Below are 13422 nucleotides of genomic sequence, written 5' to 3'. Positions count from 1 at the left end.
AGGTTCAATCACAAGCCATGCATACTGAAGTATGGAGATCGAAATATTTGTGACATCATTGAACACCATATTTGGCATTGTAGCCGAAGAGACGACGCGGGAACAGAACAAGGCAATAAACTTCGAGATATTGAGCTTACGGGGCAATAAGAATGGGATAGCTAACTACTTCCCGGGTGATTGAATCTCCATGTAAGAATATGCAGCCGCGAAAGATACCTTGGAAAGTCAAGCGACACCGAGTCATTGTATACGACGCTGCTTCGCCTCAGTGTTGCTTTTCGGTATCTCAGCCTTGAAATGATCTCATTCTCCCAATACTCTGAGCTCTCAGTAGTCCCATGGGATTTTTTTTATTTTGAATCTATTGGGAAATTTATAAACGGGGAATTTTCGGTCACCAGTTAACAGGTTTTCCATTTTGATACCTTGATATCTTGCAATGCAATGGAGGCCAAATGCAGCCGCATTCCACACTAATTGCGGGAGAAAATGCTTGACATATTGGCCCCTATATCTGCCTGTATTAAGACCCACATGCACATACATATGGCCAATTGGTTGAAGTTCTGTTGGACGCCCGAACTGCGCCGACTTGGCCCCCATGGGGCCCCATATCTATGCTGCACCATCTAGGAAGGTTGTCCGAATTGACATTGATGACGCCGACCTGTAATCGATGCGGAGTGATACTAGTACATGCATCTGTAGTAACAATTTTCTTCAGAAGTAGTCATACAGTGTAGATCGACGCTCGGGATTCAAGATATACCGCACCCCCACGGGGCTGTACATGAAACGTACGCATTAGGCTAGCAGTGCGAGATCAGCTACGTAGTGTTACAAAGTAAATGCCTCAGAATTGCTTAAAGAGTCGCTCCCAACCTTGGAATACCACTAATAAAACCGGCAGGAAAATCTAAAAATAGTGGGCTTCCTCTCATGATCGTCAAGGCATTTGGGATTTAAATCTGGGGCAACTAACCGAGAGTGATCTCACTCGTGGGGGCTGGAAATACTGGTAAATTCCAATAACTCCAACCCTTTGGTCCACCATTCCACAGATTAATAAAAACTGACAAGTTGTCTCCTTAGCAGAAGAGAAAATTAAGCATAACATTCTAATATCGAGAGAATGCAAATAGGCGAAGTGGTACCGTTCACGAAATCTTATGCTCCTGTTCACCAAGGCCGTGCACTCAAAGGCATAGGCATAAACGCAGCCCTCATGGCTCTTCCATGAATATCAGTATAAGGCCATGCAAGCTCACAAAGGAAAACCGAGGCATTCAAGATAACCACAGCGACCCATATGGCCCACCAAGAGGACTAGTATAAGAAACCCATTGGCCACTCCACAGACCCCAAAAAGAATTCCGATAGTAGGCAGAGCTGTCTCTGGTAGCAGAAATGTTCGAGGATCCATCTGATTAGCAGGGCGATGATGTTGACATAACGCTGGCTAATTAATGCATTCACGACACTAGAATGGATGGCAGAATTTAATTTGTCAGCGTGAAGATGAGAGGCTAAATCATGACACATGCTTGAATGATCATGAGAATTAGTTGAGCCGTGGCGAATGGTGGCAACTACTAGCCTCCAAACATTGAAGGTCGAGGGTTGTCGCAATATGTGGCAAGGAGGTGATATTCTCCAAGTAGAAGTGAGGAATTGTCAGAAATGCTTGGAAAACTATGATTTCCATTCGAACCAAAAAGAAAGAAACGCCTCAAAAGGTAAATACAAATCCAAACTCCTATTTCCAAGAGATATATGCAAATCTTCCAACAGAAAAAAAAATCATGTTCCGAGACACCTAGCCCCTTTGAAAATGCATGAAATATAAACCGGAGAGAACCAATGTTCAAAATATCAAGGCCGAGGGAGAACCAAGCTCAACCCGGAAATGAAAGAATAGATAGACCCAATGGCCAGAAAGAAATATGCAGTGAAATGTAAGTCGACGGAGAGAGAGACTTAAATCACTCGTAATCCACCGACAACTTGACGGTCAAGTCGGCCACATTCTTGTCCAACACCCACTCGCTTAACTCTGGGAACCAAGTATGACTGTCTACGGTTAGTATTCGGTGATCATACTTATATCGTAGCATAAAAGAGACTTACTTGTGAAATTCAGTCGTAATCATCGCCTTTTCAGAGTACTCCTCCCTCAGCACCTGATCATATGCAAACGGGACCTTGGCAGGAACACCCTCAAAGAACGTATGGCGCATCGGATACAGATCGATTAGGCGGTATTTGTGGAAGTTTTTACACTGCCAGATATCTGGGTGATGCTCCAGCTCTAACCTGCTGAGACCGGTAATGTCGATATATAGGCCAGTATGAATGTCGATCCAGCGTGCATCAATAATGTTGAGACCCTTCCCGCGCTCGCGCTGGCGCGACCAGGGATTAATGTCGAGGAGATATTCGCGGATGATGGGACTTTCGGGGACGGTGTACGCGACAATAGTTTGGTTGAAATGGTCTCCGAGGTAGGCGAGAGTTGTATCCGGGACTTGAGTATCCATATCCCAATCCCAAGGGAGAATCTATGGGACCAGATTAGTTTCCTGCCCAGACAAGCATATCAAACGACACCGCGGTACTCCGAGCTCCGGAGTGATACAATGGGAACGCACCTTTCCATTCCACCACCAGCCAAGTAACGTTCCGTGCGCAATCCATGTCTCGAGTTTGTTCTCATTGAAAAAATTGAGGTAGGCGCGAATCATATGGGTGAGGGTCTCGGCGCGTTCGGAGTCACCCACGGGCTCCTTGAAGAAGCGCGAGTCATAATGGCCAAGAATATCGTCTCGGCCCGGTTCATGGAAATATTTGTATTCTGCAGAGGCATTAAGGCCGTAATTCAGCCAGAGGGGATCGGTGAGTGTAGGATCGGGCTTGGGCTCGGTATTGGTATTCGTATTGGAGTCGATATTGGCTGGGCTGTCAACCGGACTGGGCAGAGCTGTGGCGGCAGACCAGAAGGCGAAGCCGGCTGCGAGCACCCGCCGCATCTTGTACGGGGTCGATTTGCTTAGGAAACAAACGCTATACGGGAAATCGATCCAGTTCTCATGCTGGGATTTGTCCGAGATCGAAGTTGAGAGAGGGACTGGAGTCCGGGAGGTATATCGTTTATAAAGTTCAGCTTTATGCCGATTGAGTGGCGCGACGGGGATATATACAGGGTTGGGGGAGGAGGCAAATGGTCGAGACAAAATCGGAAGAAGGGTAGTAGCGATACGAAGAGAGGAGAATGCGGCGGAGAGGAGAGGAGAGGAGAGGAGAGGAGAGGAGAAGTCAGCTCGAAGAGGTCTTGGTGAGAGTGAGACTGGGAGAGGGGAAGCCGGCAAAAAAAAGGCCCATCTGACTCGGCAGAGTCGGTAGAACCAACACAGCTAGCAGGACCATCAGAGAATGGGCCAATCCCGAAATGGATGCGCCAGCGTTTATGGGCATCAGCGGGGCGGATTAGGCCGGATAGCGTGCCCCCACCGAGGGAGGATGGAGCACACCATTGAAAAGGAGTCCCCTGGACTTGGGGAGGACCAAGGGGGAGGGGGGGAGGGGTGCAATCGCGCGAGGCATGTCAAGCCTGCCAATTGGACAGGATTCGCAGGGCTCCCCCAGGAGAATGCAACTTGGAGAGGGTGTCATCCTACAAATGGACAGTGAGCGAAGTGGCCAAGAAGCCCGCTGCAGCCACCGAATGTCCGCGTGCCCACTTTCCTGATCGGAGTTGGGGAAGTCGTGATGTCAGCGAGGCAACGTGTCTTGCATCTTTCAATACCGGAGGCGGTTTGCCCCTGATTTTGCATTGTCACTCGAAGGTTGAAGTGGAGTGGAGTAGTAGCAGGTAAAGGGGGGAGGAGATCAGGGCTCAAGGGAGAGAACTCCCCGATTCATCTCCCCATCCTACGCGAGGACTTTGAGGATGAAAGACCCTTGCAAAGCCAATGCGCAGCTTGGCAAACGCCAAGACTCGGGACGCCCCACGGTGGATTGAGGATGCCTTGCCGTTGAGAACCGGTTGGTGAGAATGAGATGGGGGGGATTGGGGGGGGGGATCTCCGGTCAATTTCCGGTCAATTGGTATTCAGCGATGTGATGATGCTGCACAGTTTACATACTAGTAGTACTCGTACTAGTATACGATAGGACGGAGTACGCAGTACTCCGTATAGTATTCGTTTAGGCAGCAAAGTACGGTGTACGAAGTATATTAAAACTAGATTACCACTGCAAGTATAGTATCGTATGATCGTACCCCCAATTAAACGAATCCCGCCGGGTTTTCGCAGAAAAAAAAAATTGGAAGAAACGAATACGATCGTATCGCCCGATCCGGTAACCCCCAATGTCGATCTAGTTACATTCAGGCGACCCACCGTTTGTTGTCAATCTTCTGATCGACATGACCTATCAGCTTGCACTTTTTATTCAATATCAATCTTTTGCACGATCAATTAAGGTTGTGGGAGGAAACACGATCGCTTGTGCGACCGTGAACTCGTACTACTTCGTAGGTACTAGTAAGGCGATTACACCACCACACATATAAATGTGAACCACGACGACTTTGCCCTCCAGGGCTCATTGCTTTTTCCATCGTACCATCCTGCCCCGTTTGCTCTTTGACTCATCAGAAAATACCAATGAGCTGAAGCGACCTAGCAAACGTTTCACTGCGGATCTCCGAGTCTCAAGTATATTCCCGAGGTACTAGTAGTACTAGTAATGTACTACAAACACACATTATGCAAATAGTACACCGGACCACTGCATGCTATAGTGTACTACTACTGATGCCCAAGTGCTTCGAAAATACTACTATGTACAGGCAAACACAATATTTTCTCGCCAACCCCAATGCTCACTGAAAAGGAGCAACTTAGTATCTCCTTCCAAGGTTTAAAGTTAGCTTAGGCGCAATTCATCTCTGTTACAAGTTCTTTCTCATCTCTCGGTTTCCGTCTTTCGGGCCTTCTCCTCCCTCCATATCCATATTCAACACTGTCAACAAGTACTCCGAGGCTTCATCAAACAGCTAAGCAAACCAACTTCGCCACGTCTGAATATCATGAGGATATCGTCCATGATGAGGGTTTCAGTTCTGGCCATGGACGCTTCAAGGCATGGCCCGGCGGAATGGAACGAATCAAGGGCTCTCGTCTTCGAAGAATGTTTCTACCAAGGCTGTCATGCGAAGCAAAAAGGGCACTCCAACAAAATCGACAGTTTGTTCGTTGCCAGTTAAAACACTATGGAATTCGGTTTTCAGAAGAGGAATACTCGGGGAACGGAACTCAACTGCTGCAAAAATTCCTCAGGGATGGAAAATGCGATGAAGTTCCTCATACTCTCCTCCAACGAGCAGAAAGGATGCATAGAAGATGGTTGGGCAAGTGCCACCCCTCAGTCATGATCAAACATCCAGACTGGCTGATGGATCGGCATTTCTTGGCAAACGGCCGTCCTGACCACCTAAGAACTCCTTGTCTCCTGAAGCTCACCCCTCAGGATTATGGGACCCATGGCCCTGATGGAATTATCGAAGCCGCCGGAAGGGCCAAAAAGCCGTCGGTCCCAAAACCCATGTCGTCTTCATGGGTTGGAATGCAGTGAGTGTGCAAGAAGGCGTCAGTCGCCATATTTTTGAAGAGAAGAAAGAATTGCAGATTGAGGAGCTCAAGAAGATAATGTTGGAGGAAATGAACAGGAGAAAGCAGGTGGAGAAGAAGAGAGCCGAGGACGGAAAGAGGAGAGTTGAGGAGGAGAAGAAGAGAGCCGAAGAAGGAAAGAAGAAAGCCGAAGAGGAAAAGAAGAAAGCCGAAGAAGAGAAGAGGAGGCGCCATCGCCAACACGAGCAGAGGCTTGCCAACAACCTGGATACTCTTATGCGAGAGACGGGCAACAACATCAGCTCCATCCCGACGCCGACTCGTTCACCCGTTGGCAGCTATGACGTCTATTGTGAAGAGCTTGAAGGCCAGTGGAAAGAGCACGACTTTATAATCGACGTCGAAAAAAACGGCTACACCTGGGCTTTTCGAAGCTTCCTTTGATTTCGGGGTCTTGGAGGGAATTATGATCATCTGTGGCAGTCAATCTAGATTGAAGGATTACCGCGATCGAGCAGATCGTGGAAAAAACCCCCATCAGTACCCTTTTCCAGAGGTTAATGACGATCATAGCAATGATCTCTCTTCTTCGTCCGCAGGTTCAACCTCAAACTCGTCTGGTGGTGCTAGCGGCGTTTCGAACGGAGAGCACCATCAAGCTGGTTCCAAGAGAAAATCACAAGCTGAACGACCAACCACGGACACAAAGAGAGCTAAGACAGGACAAGGACTACCTTACAAGTATCCGCTGATACTCAAATGCCGCGAGATGTGTCAACAAGAGATACTATACAATCCCGAGATGGGCAGGATCATGTTTAAAGACGGCAACTACGATTGTTTCACTAGAATTGTGAACTTGCCTGACGATTATGGAAGAAATGTTGTCTTCTATGCGCTCAAACTTTCCCACGAACACCTCAATCTTTCGATAAGCAGTGGTCGGATTATTCGCACGACCAGTGGGAGTTCGAGTGTCGTAATAGATGGCGACGGAGGTGACGAAGCTAGTGAGTGGTATGCAAGTCGGGAATTGTGTAGGTGGGAGTTCTATGTGGCATTCCAAGGTTGTTTTCAAAGTTTCAAGATGATTCGAGTCAAGGCAGAAAAGCTTTTTAGTCTCTTTCAAGTTATTTGATATTTTACAGCAATTAAATTCTTTACTGTTGCTTTCTCTATAAAGAGCAATGTACACCTATACTGCTGCCATCCATGCAAGCACTGCGGCTAAACCCTCCAAGCAGCGAATCTTCGAGTACTTGATGAGAACTACTAGTAGTAGGATACGGCTCATGGGAGGGAACGTGCTTTTACGCGCTAGGCGAACCCAATCTCATATATAGCATGACTGAATTCATCTATTCATAGAAAGCGGTCTACATCATAACTGTTTGCATTAAGAACAAAAAATGACCAAGCAAGTTGATCGGGTCTAATCGCATAAACATCTCTTAATCCTTTTCGTCATAACACGGGCTCCGCCCGCTCCAATCGTTGTGCACGGTTCTGGAATCCCGCCACCTAGATTGAAAAAAAATAACCTCATTTCCAATCTACTGCTTCTCCTCGGCCTGGCCCTCGGCGGGGGCATCAGTCATCTCGGCATCGCCGGCCTCGGCAGCGAGCTTCTTCTTGTGCTCCTCCTCGGCCTTGCGCAGGTCCTCAGCGGCCTTCTTCATAGCCTCGAGCTCGGCGGCCTTCTTGGCGGCAGCCTCCTCCTCGGCCTTGCGGACAGCCTGACGCTCCTCCTCGAGCTTATCCTGGTAGCGCTGGATGACGGGACCGACGATGGCGCGGATCTCCTCTTGCTTGGAGACGTAGACGGACTTGGTGGTGTCATCGCCCTCCTCGTACAACCAGTCCTCAATATCAGTCAGCTTGGAGCGGAGCTTATCCTTCTCCTCCTCGCTGGCGAACTCGGAGTAGGCACCGTCGATCTTGTCACGGAGCTCGTAGATGGAGGCCTCGAGCTCGTTCTTCTTCTCGTCGGTCTCGGCGACCAGCTTGTCCTCCATGTACATGGCGTTCTCACGCTCCTGGAGAGTGGCCTTGGTAGCCTCGTCGATACCACCGGTACCGGCGTTGATGGGCAGGTCGCCCTTGCGGACCTGCTTCTTGACCTTGCGGGTCTTCTTGGGCTGCTCGTCACCGTTGGTGTCCATAGCCTGTGCATATTGTTAGCAAATCGGAACCAGTGGAAATTTTCGGGGAAAGATAGTTCAAACTTACATCACCCTCCTTCTCGCCCTCCTCGGGAACGGGCTCCTCAACCTCCATATCCTCAACGTAGTAACCAGACTCGACGTTCAGGATACCGTGCAGGTTAAGACGGGCCTTGAGCTTGCAAATCATGAAGTCATCATTGGCGTCGGCCTTGACGCCCTTGACAGAGAAGCGACCGATCCAGGGGTTGATCTTGCCGGGCAGGGTCTCGGGCTTGGAGTAGCGGGCCTCCAGATCGAAGGGCTGCTTGCGGTAGAAGGTGAGGATCTTGGTTGAGGGCATAACGTTGCCACGGCTGAAGACGGTGAGGCTGGTGTCTTCATCGGGGATATCGGGAGACTGCTCCCAGGTGAAGTCGATGGGGTAGCTAACAATGTCGTGGATAGCGAAGTCACGGACACGGAAAACGGGGGAGAGAGTAGCGCAGCAGAAGGCACAACCACGGGCAATGGCCTCATCCTGGTTCAGGGTGAAGGACAGACCCTTACCAAAGAAGTTGCTGATGGTCTCCTTGATAGCGGGGACACGAGTGCAGCCACCAACCATCTCAATGTAGTCAATGTCCTCAACCTTGAGCTTGGCCTCAGCGAGAGCCTGCTCGATGGGGACGGTGATACGGTTCAGCAGAGGGCGAACCATATCCTCCATCTCCTCACGCTTGACCATAGCGCGAACATCGGTGTCCTCCATCAGGGACTCGATGCTCATGGGAGCCTGGGGGTTGGCGGACAGGACCTTCTTGAGCTTCTCGGCGGCAGCCAGGGTACGAGACCAGGCCTTGGGGTGAGTGCGGATATCGATCTTGTACTTCTCCTTGAACTCATCGGCGAAGTGCTCGGTGAGGGCATAGTCGAAGTCACGACCACCGAAGTGACGGTCGTAAGCGGTGGACTTGACGTTCAGCTCACCCTTGCGGAACTCAACAATGGTGGCAGTGTAATCAGAGTGACCGATATCGACGAAAGCGACGCGGCGGGGCTTCTCCTCGGGGCCGGGCAGGTCGAGCTTGGTGATACCGTAACCCAGAGCGGTGGCAGTGGTGTCGTTGACGAGGCGGAGGGCATTGAGACCGGCAATGTCAGCCGCATCGATCATGGCACGGCGCTGAACGTCGGTGAACCAGGCGGGAACGCTGATAGTGACGTCGGACACGGGCAGACCGAGTTCCTTGGAGGTGGTGTCCTTGATCTTGGTCAGGAACATGGCGACCAACTGAGTCGCGGTGAACTTCTCCTTCTTGCCGAGGTAGTTGACCTCAACACCGGCGAGGCCATTGACATCGCAGATGGGGGCTGTGTTGTAGCGCTGCTCGAGCTCGACATCGGGGTCGTTGAAAGAGCGGCCGATCAGGCGTTTGAGGGAACCGATGGTGTTCTTGAGGTTGGAAGTCTCTTGTGTCTTTGCGGCTTCACCGATGTGTCTGCTGCGAGCGTTGAAACCGACGAGAGACCTATTGGGCAGGAAATTTCAAGTTAGTCTTTCAAAAATCTGACTGGGATGACGTCGGGCCGCAGTGAGCGATCGAACTTACGGAGTCTGACGGTTGGAAACTTCATTGGCGATCTAAATGGAGAGAAACAATCCTGGTCAGTCTCAATTCTTTTTTTTTCTTGGTCAAAAGGGCGACAGGGAAGATATGCGCATCATCCACATGGGGTGAGGCTGGAGTGGCGGGGCAAATACGCACAATATCAATACCCTTGTTACGGGCAACACCAATCTTGGTGCTCTGCGCACCGAGATCAATACCGACAACAGACATTGTAGGCGGGAGGAAATGGGGGTATATTGAAGAGAAGGGGGGAGGGTGGGTGGAGGGAGAGTCAAAAGGGAAAAGAAGTTTGGAGGGGAGAACAATTTGCACGCCACTCCACTATGCGATTGGCGGGGAGTGACAACGGTATACCGGATTTTTCTTTAATAAGTTGGGCCACAAAAAATATGAATGAAGGAAAGAAGACGGTGAAAGAGAGGGACTGAAATTACTTGAACTACGAATCGAAAATTTTGCCTATGATATAATAACGTAAAAAGACCTCAGTCCAAGAGTTGGCAAACTGACTGTGTGGACTCATCGAACCTTCCAGCGGTTGCCAGGCTTTTCCTGGTTCTGCCTGATGTTACCGCCGTGAGGCAGAATTTTCGGTCGGGACCCAACGGCGGTGAGCAAGGTTCCACTCATTTTCTGTGGCGAATCACAGCACACCCAATGATGGATGTATCATGTATCATGTTATGTATTTTCTTATTCATGCCAGTGTTGTTGTTATGGTTACTCTTTACTGTTTTTTGTTTACTTTTACTTTTACCTTTACCTTCGAATGCATGTGTCACAATCATAAGAATACTGATCAATAAATCTATAGACACCGCGAACAAGAGAGAAAGAGGAAATATTTCCAAAAAAAAGTGGAACAAGCCCAGTAGACTTGAGAAACACGACGTCATTCAGACCATCTCCCTACGAGTACGTCCCCAAATATTGGACCCCTCGTGAAGACTCATCATTTCCAACGGTGGTCAATGGTGGTCCGCAGTGGTCCGCAGTGGTCCTCGTTGCCCTGTCACCCTCATCTCTTCTAGTAAAATTTGACTCTCTTGCATCGGATCATGTGGCTCAGCGAAGGGCGACATAATTTGAAAGTGAGAGGCCTCTGCATGGTCGGGAATAGGTTCAAGAATCTGTGCCCAGACTGCAGTCTTATCTGAGGCTCCAGACATACCGATGGACGCCCGAGCTTGACGGGCATAATACAACTTGCGTTGATCTTCTTCGCTCATTAGGCTTTCCACTGTGTGCGGGAGCAAAACTGAATTGGATGCGCTATCAGAAGACTCGGTGAAGATGGACTCCGTAGACTCGCGAAGTTGTCCCGGGATATGGAATCGGGGGACACCTGGAAGAGGGGCTGACATGCGTGCTTGGGCAGGATTGGTCTCGTTGGTGGTGATATAGAATCCATCCAAAAGCTGTTCCGCAGGTGCAAAACGTCCGTCAATGTGGTCGGATGGGCGGACGGGAACTGATCGTCGGCGCACGCTGTTCGCACGAAAGGTATCGACGTCGATGTTCAGCTCATTCCCTAGTTCTTTGGCCAGCTCGGCAGCCTCCTCAGGAGTTATATGGTCATCCGCAGTGGCTGCATCGGCTCGTGGCCCACCCCAAGTGCGCTGTCCAGCGGTGAAAATCCCATATACCATGTAAAGCCAGTTGAAGAATGGGTTAACGATGAACATTAGTGGATAGAGCCATGCTTTGTACCGACCAAGTCGAAGACCAAAATAAAGCATGAGTGAATAATTCAGACCCAGGGAAACACCGATAAAGCCAACAGGCACGTCATTGACCGTTTTGGAAGTCGTTATAAGGGCGATGGCCATGATGAAAAAGAGCAGAGCAGTGGTTCGAATAGTGTTCTGTAAGAAGCGAACAACACAAAGGAATGGATACCGTTTCCATAGCCTGACATCAGTGATCATGCAAACTTCATTAGTGATAAAGCCCAAAAACCAGCGGCGCCGCTGTTTGAGCAAGCTGCTGAAGGTTTGAACAGCTTCAGTTTTGCAGAAGGCACCACTACACATCTGGATCTGATAGGGGTGTTTGGCTCCGATCATGAAGAGGTGAGTGAGCCATCGATCTTCGCCGAGGTGACATTTCCCGAAGTCGAATATGTCGTCGCATTGCTCAGCCTTGTCGGAAAAATAGTATTTGGCCATTTTGCGAAATGCCGAGAAACGCAGGATGGTTAATGCACCGGGAAGACATGTCACGGCCCCGCATGCAGACTCCACCGAACGCTCAAAAAGCTGACCATGGACATATTCCATATCCTGGAGAACCGTGAAAAAAGAGTGTTTCGTCGTGGTAGAGGTGATGATACCCGTCATGGCCAGCATGTTGTGCTTGCTCCCCGGTTTCAGTTCCATGTCATACATGAAGTTTTGCAGACATACGCGATCGAGGATGCAATCGGAATCAATGAAAAGCACAAACAAATCATCATGTCGCTTCAAGTACTCTGCATAGACTTTGTCGATAAGTTTGAATGTTTGCTTCTGACAGTACCGTTTGCCACCATGCGAGAAACGAGAAACAGTGATTCGAGCATTTTTGTAAATCACATCAATGCTTTGAGGGTAGCTTTTCAGAGAAATCGGGATACCCAAGTGTTGAATAACCCGGAGATAGGATTCGTCAACGAAATTTCCATCCCAAGAGAGAAACACATGAATGCATGCTGCTGGATAGTCGCAATCGACGACCGAGTCGATTGCCTTGATCAAAGTATCAGACTCTTCTTTGTAAACAGGCATAACGACCACGGTCTTCGGTGCAGTACGATCATCCAAGACTTGTTTGATCCTCTTTTTGCGTCCAAGGGAGCTTGTGACGAGTTGATAAATACAGGCAAGCCATGGCCCGACGAGGAGGAGGGAGAAAGACCAGAAGGCGAACCACTGGAGATCTCGGGCCATGTGCTCAGGAATATGGTGGCTCAGTTGAGGCGGTAGAGGAAGGGTCACAATCATGACAGAAAGGAAAGCTAATCTGTAATCCCAACCATTGTGGTTAGCCATTTTGCTTCCCTGGGGTTCCAAATTCCGCCTGTTTGGACTTACCGTAGCAAAGAGAAGAGAACGATCATCACCACCGCTAGGACTTTGATGCTCCAATGATCTGCCTTTTGATAAACCTTGACGAGGCAGTAAATGAATGCTGCAAGCCAAAGCACCCATTCAAAGGCAGCTGCTAACATTAATGGCCCAACGATGGATAGGTAGATGATCTATTCCCCAAATTAATCTGCGAATCTTGGGAGAGAAGAGGTGGAGCCTTACATCTCTAGTCGGCCAGTTGGTGGAGTAGAACACAGGCTCGTCGGTGACTGCCATGTCGAGTGTAAGGCTTTTTAATTTCAGGCTCGGGTGAATCTAAGCCCAGTGACTAGAGGATCCCATGCCCCGGAATATGTATGAGATAGGAATAGGAATGTTGAAAGACGAGGCGTTTCGCCAGGCTGTTCGGGGGCAGATCGGAGCGCGTTTTCGGGTGATTCTTTTCTTTCCCGGGATAGAGGCTCTTGGGGTAGGGTCGGTTCGAAGAGTGAAATCTGCCACGTTTGAAGGGCTTTTGCGCTTGCGTGCATCGATCAATGTTGGTATCCGAGATGTGCAAACCGAGTAAGAACAGAGGAAAGAACAGAAAATGGGGGGTTGGTAGGATAGAAGCCCGACAGGCAGGAGAATACAAAAATACAAAAATGCATATGTGAAGACCCGAGGAAAGCACCATTCATGTCTCAAGGCAGGAGCGACCTGAACGTGAGCAGTTTCAACTTCCAACTTGAAGTTACTCCTGCATACTACTGGTACTAAGGTAGTATAGACTATGACTATGACTATGACTAGACTTTTACAGTAAGCCACTAGATTTTGTATTTTTTATACTATTAATTCTGCTATATTCTTTTCACGCTTTCAGGATCATGTCGTGCATGTACAGCATACATCATACAGCAATGTATACTTTAAAGCCTCGGGATGATCTAACCGGATCGGG

At 49.2% G+C, this 13422-nt stretch overlaps 4 protein-coding genes across 4 annotated transcripts; 1 reads left to right on the top strand and 3 right to left on the bottom strand.

Annotated features, from left to right (window-relative positions):
• Nucleotides 1-1985: 1985 nt before the first annotated feature.
• On the bottom strand, nt 1986-3029 carry N7509_007073 (putative mannosylphosphate transferase (Mnn4); the record flags this gene model as incomplete). Its single annotated transcript, XM_056631710.1, has 3 exons — nt 1986-2073; nt 2131-2561; nt 2652-3029. The coding sequence occupies 3 exons, from the start codon at nt 3027-3029 to the stop codon at nt 1986-1988; spliced, it is 897 nt and encodes a 298-aa protein (XP_056487261.1).
• Nucleotides 3030-5621: 2592 nt separating this feature from the next.
• Nucleotides 5622-6080, top strand: N7509_007072 (uncharacterized protein; the record flags this gene model as incomplete). The annotated part of the gene is made up of 1 exon (XM_056631709.1): nt 5622-6080. One exon carries the CDS (start codon nt 5622-5624, stop codon nt 6078-6080), a length of 459 nt encoding a protein of 152 aa, XP_056487260.1.
• Nucleotides 6081-7189: 1109 nt separating this feature from the next.
• Nucleotides 7190-9621, bottom strand: hsp88 (Hsp70 chaperone Hsp88; the record flags this gene model as incomplete). The annotated part of the gene is made up of 4 exons (XM_056631708.1): nt 7190-7801; nt 7866-9309; nt 9391-9422; nt 9547-9621. The coding sequence occupies 4 exons, from the start codon at nt 9619-9621 to the stop codon at nt 7190-7192; spliced, it is 2163 nt and encodes a 720-aa protein (XP_056487259.1).
• A 758-nt stretch (nt 9622-10379) lies between these two features.
• On the bottom strand, nt 10380-12755 carry chsD (chitin synthase D; the record flags this gene model as incomplete). Its single annotated transcript, XM_056631707.1, has 3 exons — nt 10380-12411; nt 12483-12649; nt 12702-12755. 3 exons carry the CDS (start codon nt 12753-12755, stop codon nt 10380-10382), a joined length of 2253 nt encoding a protein of 750 aa, XP_056487258.1.
• Between the last annotated feature and the right edge of the window lie 667 nt (nt 12756-13422).

This window comes from Penicillium cosmopolitanum, assembly GCF_028827165.1.
Source record: "Penicillium cosmopolitanum strain IBT 29677 chromosome Unknown utg000008l:1.0-4398992.0:1.0-4402845.0, whole genome shotgun sequence".
Lineage (NCBI taxonomy): Eukaryota > Fungi > Ascomycota > Eurotiomycetes > Eurotiales > Aspergillaceae > Penicillium > Penicillium cosmopolitanum.
Note: the sequence above shows the minus strand (reverse complement) of the source record. Positions and strands in the feature narration are given on the sequence as shown.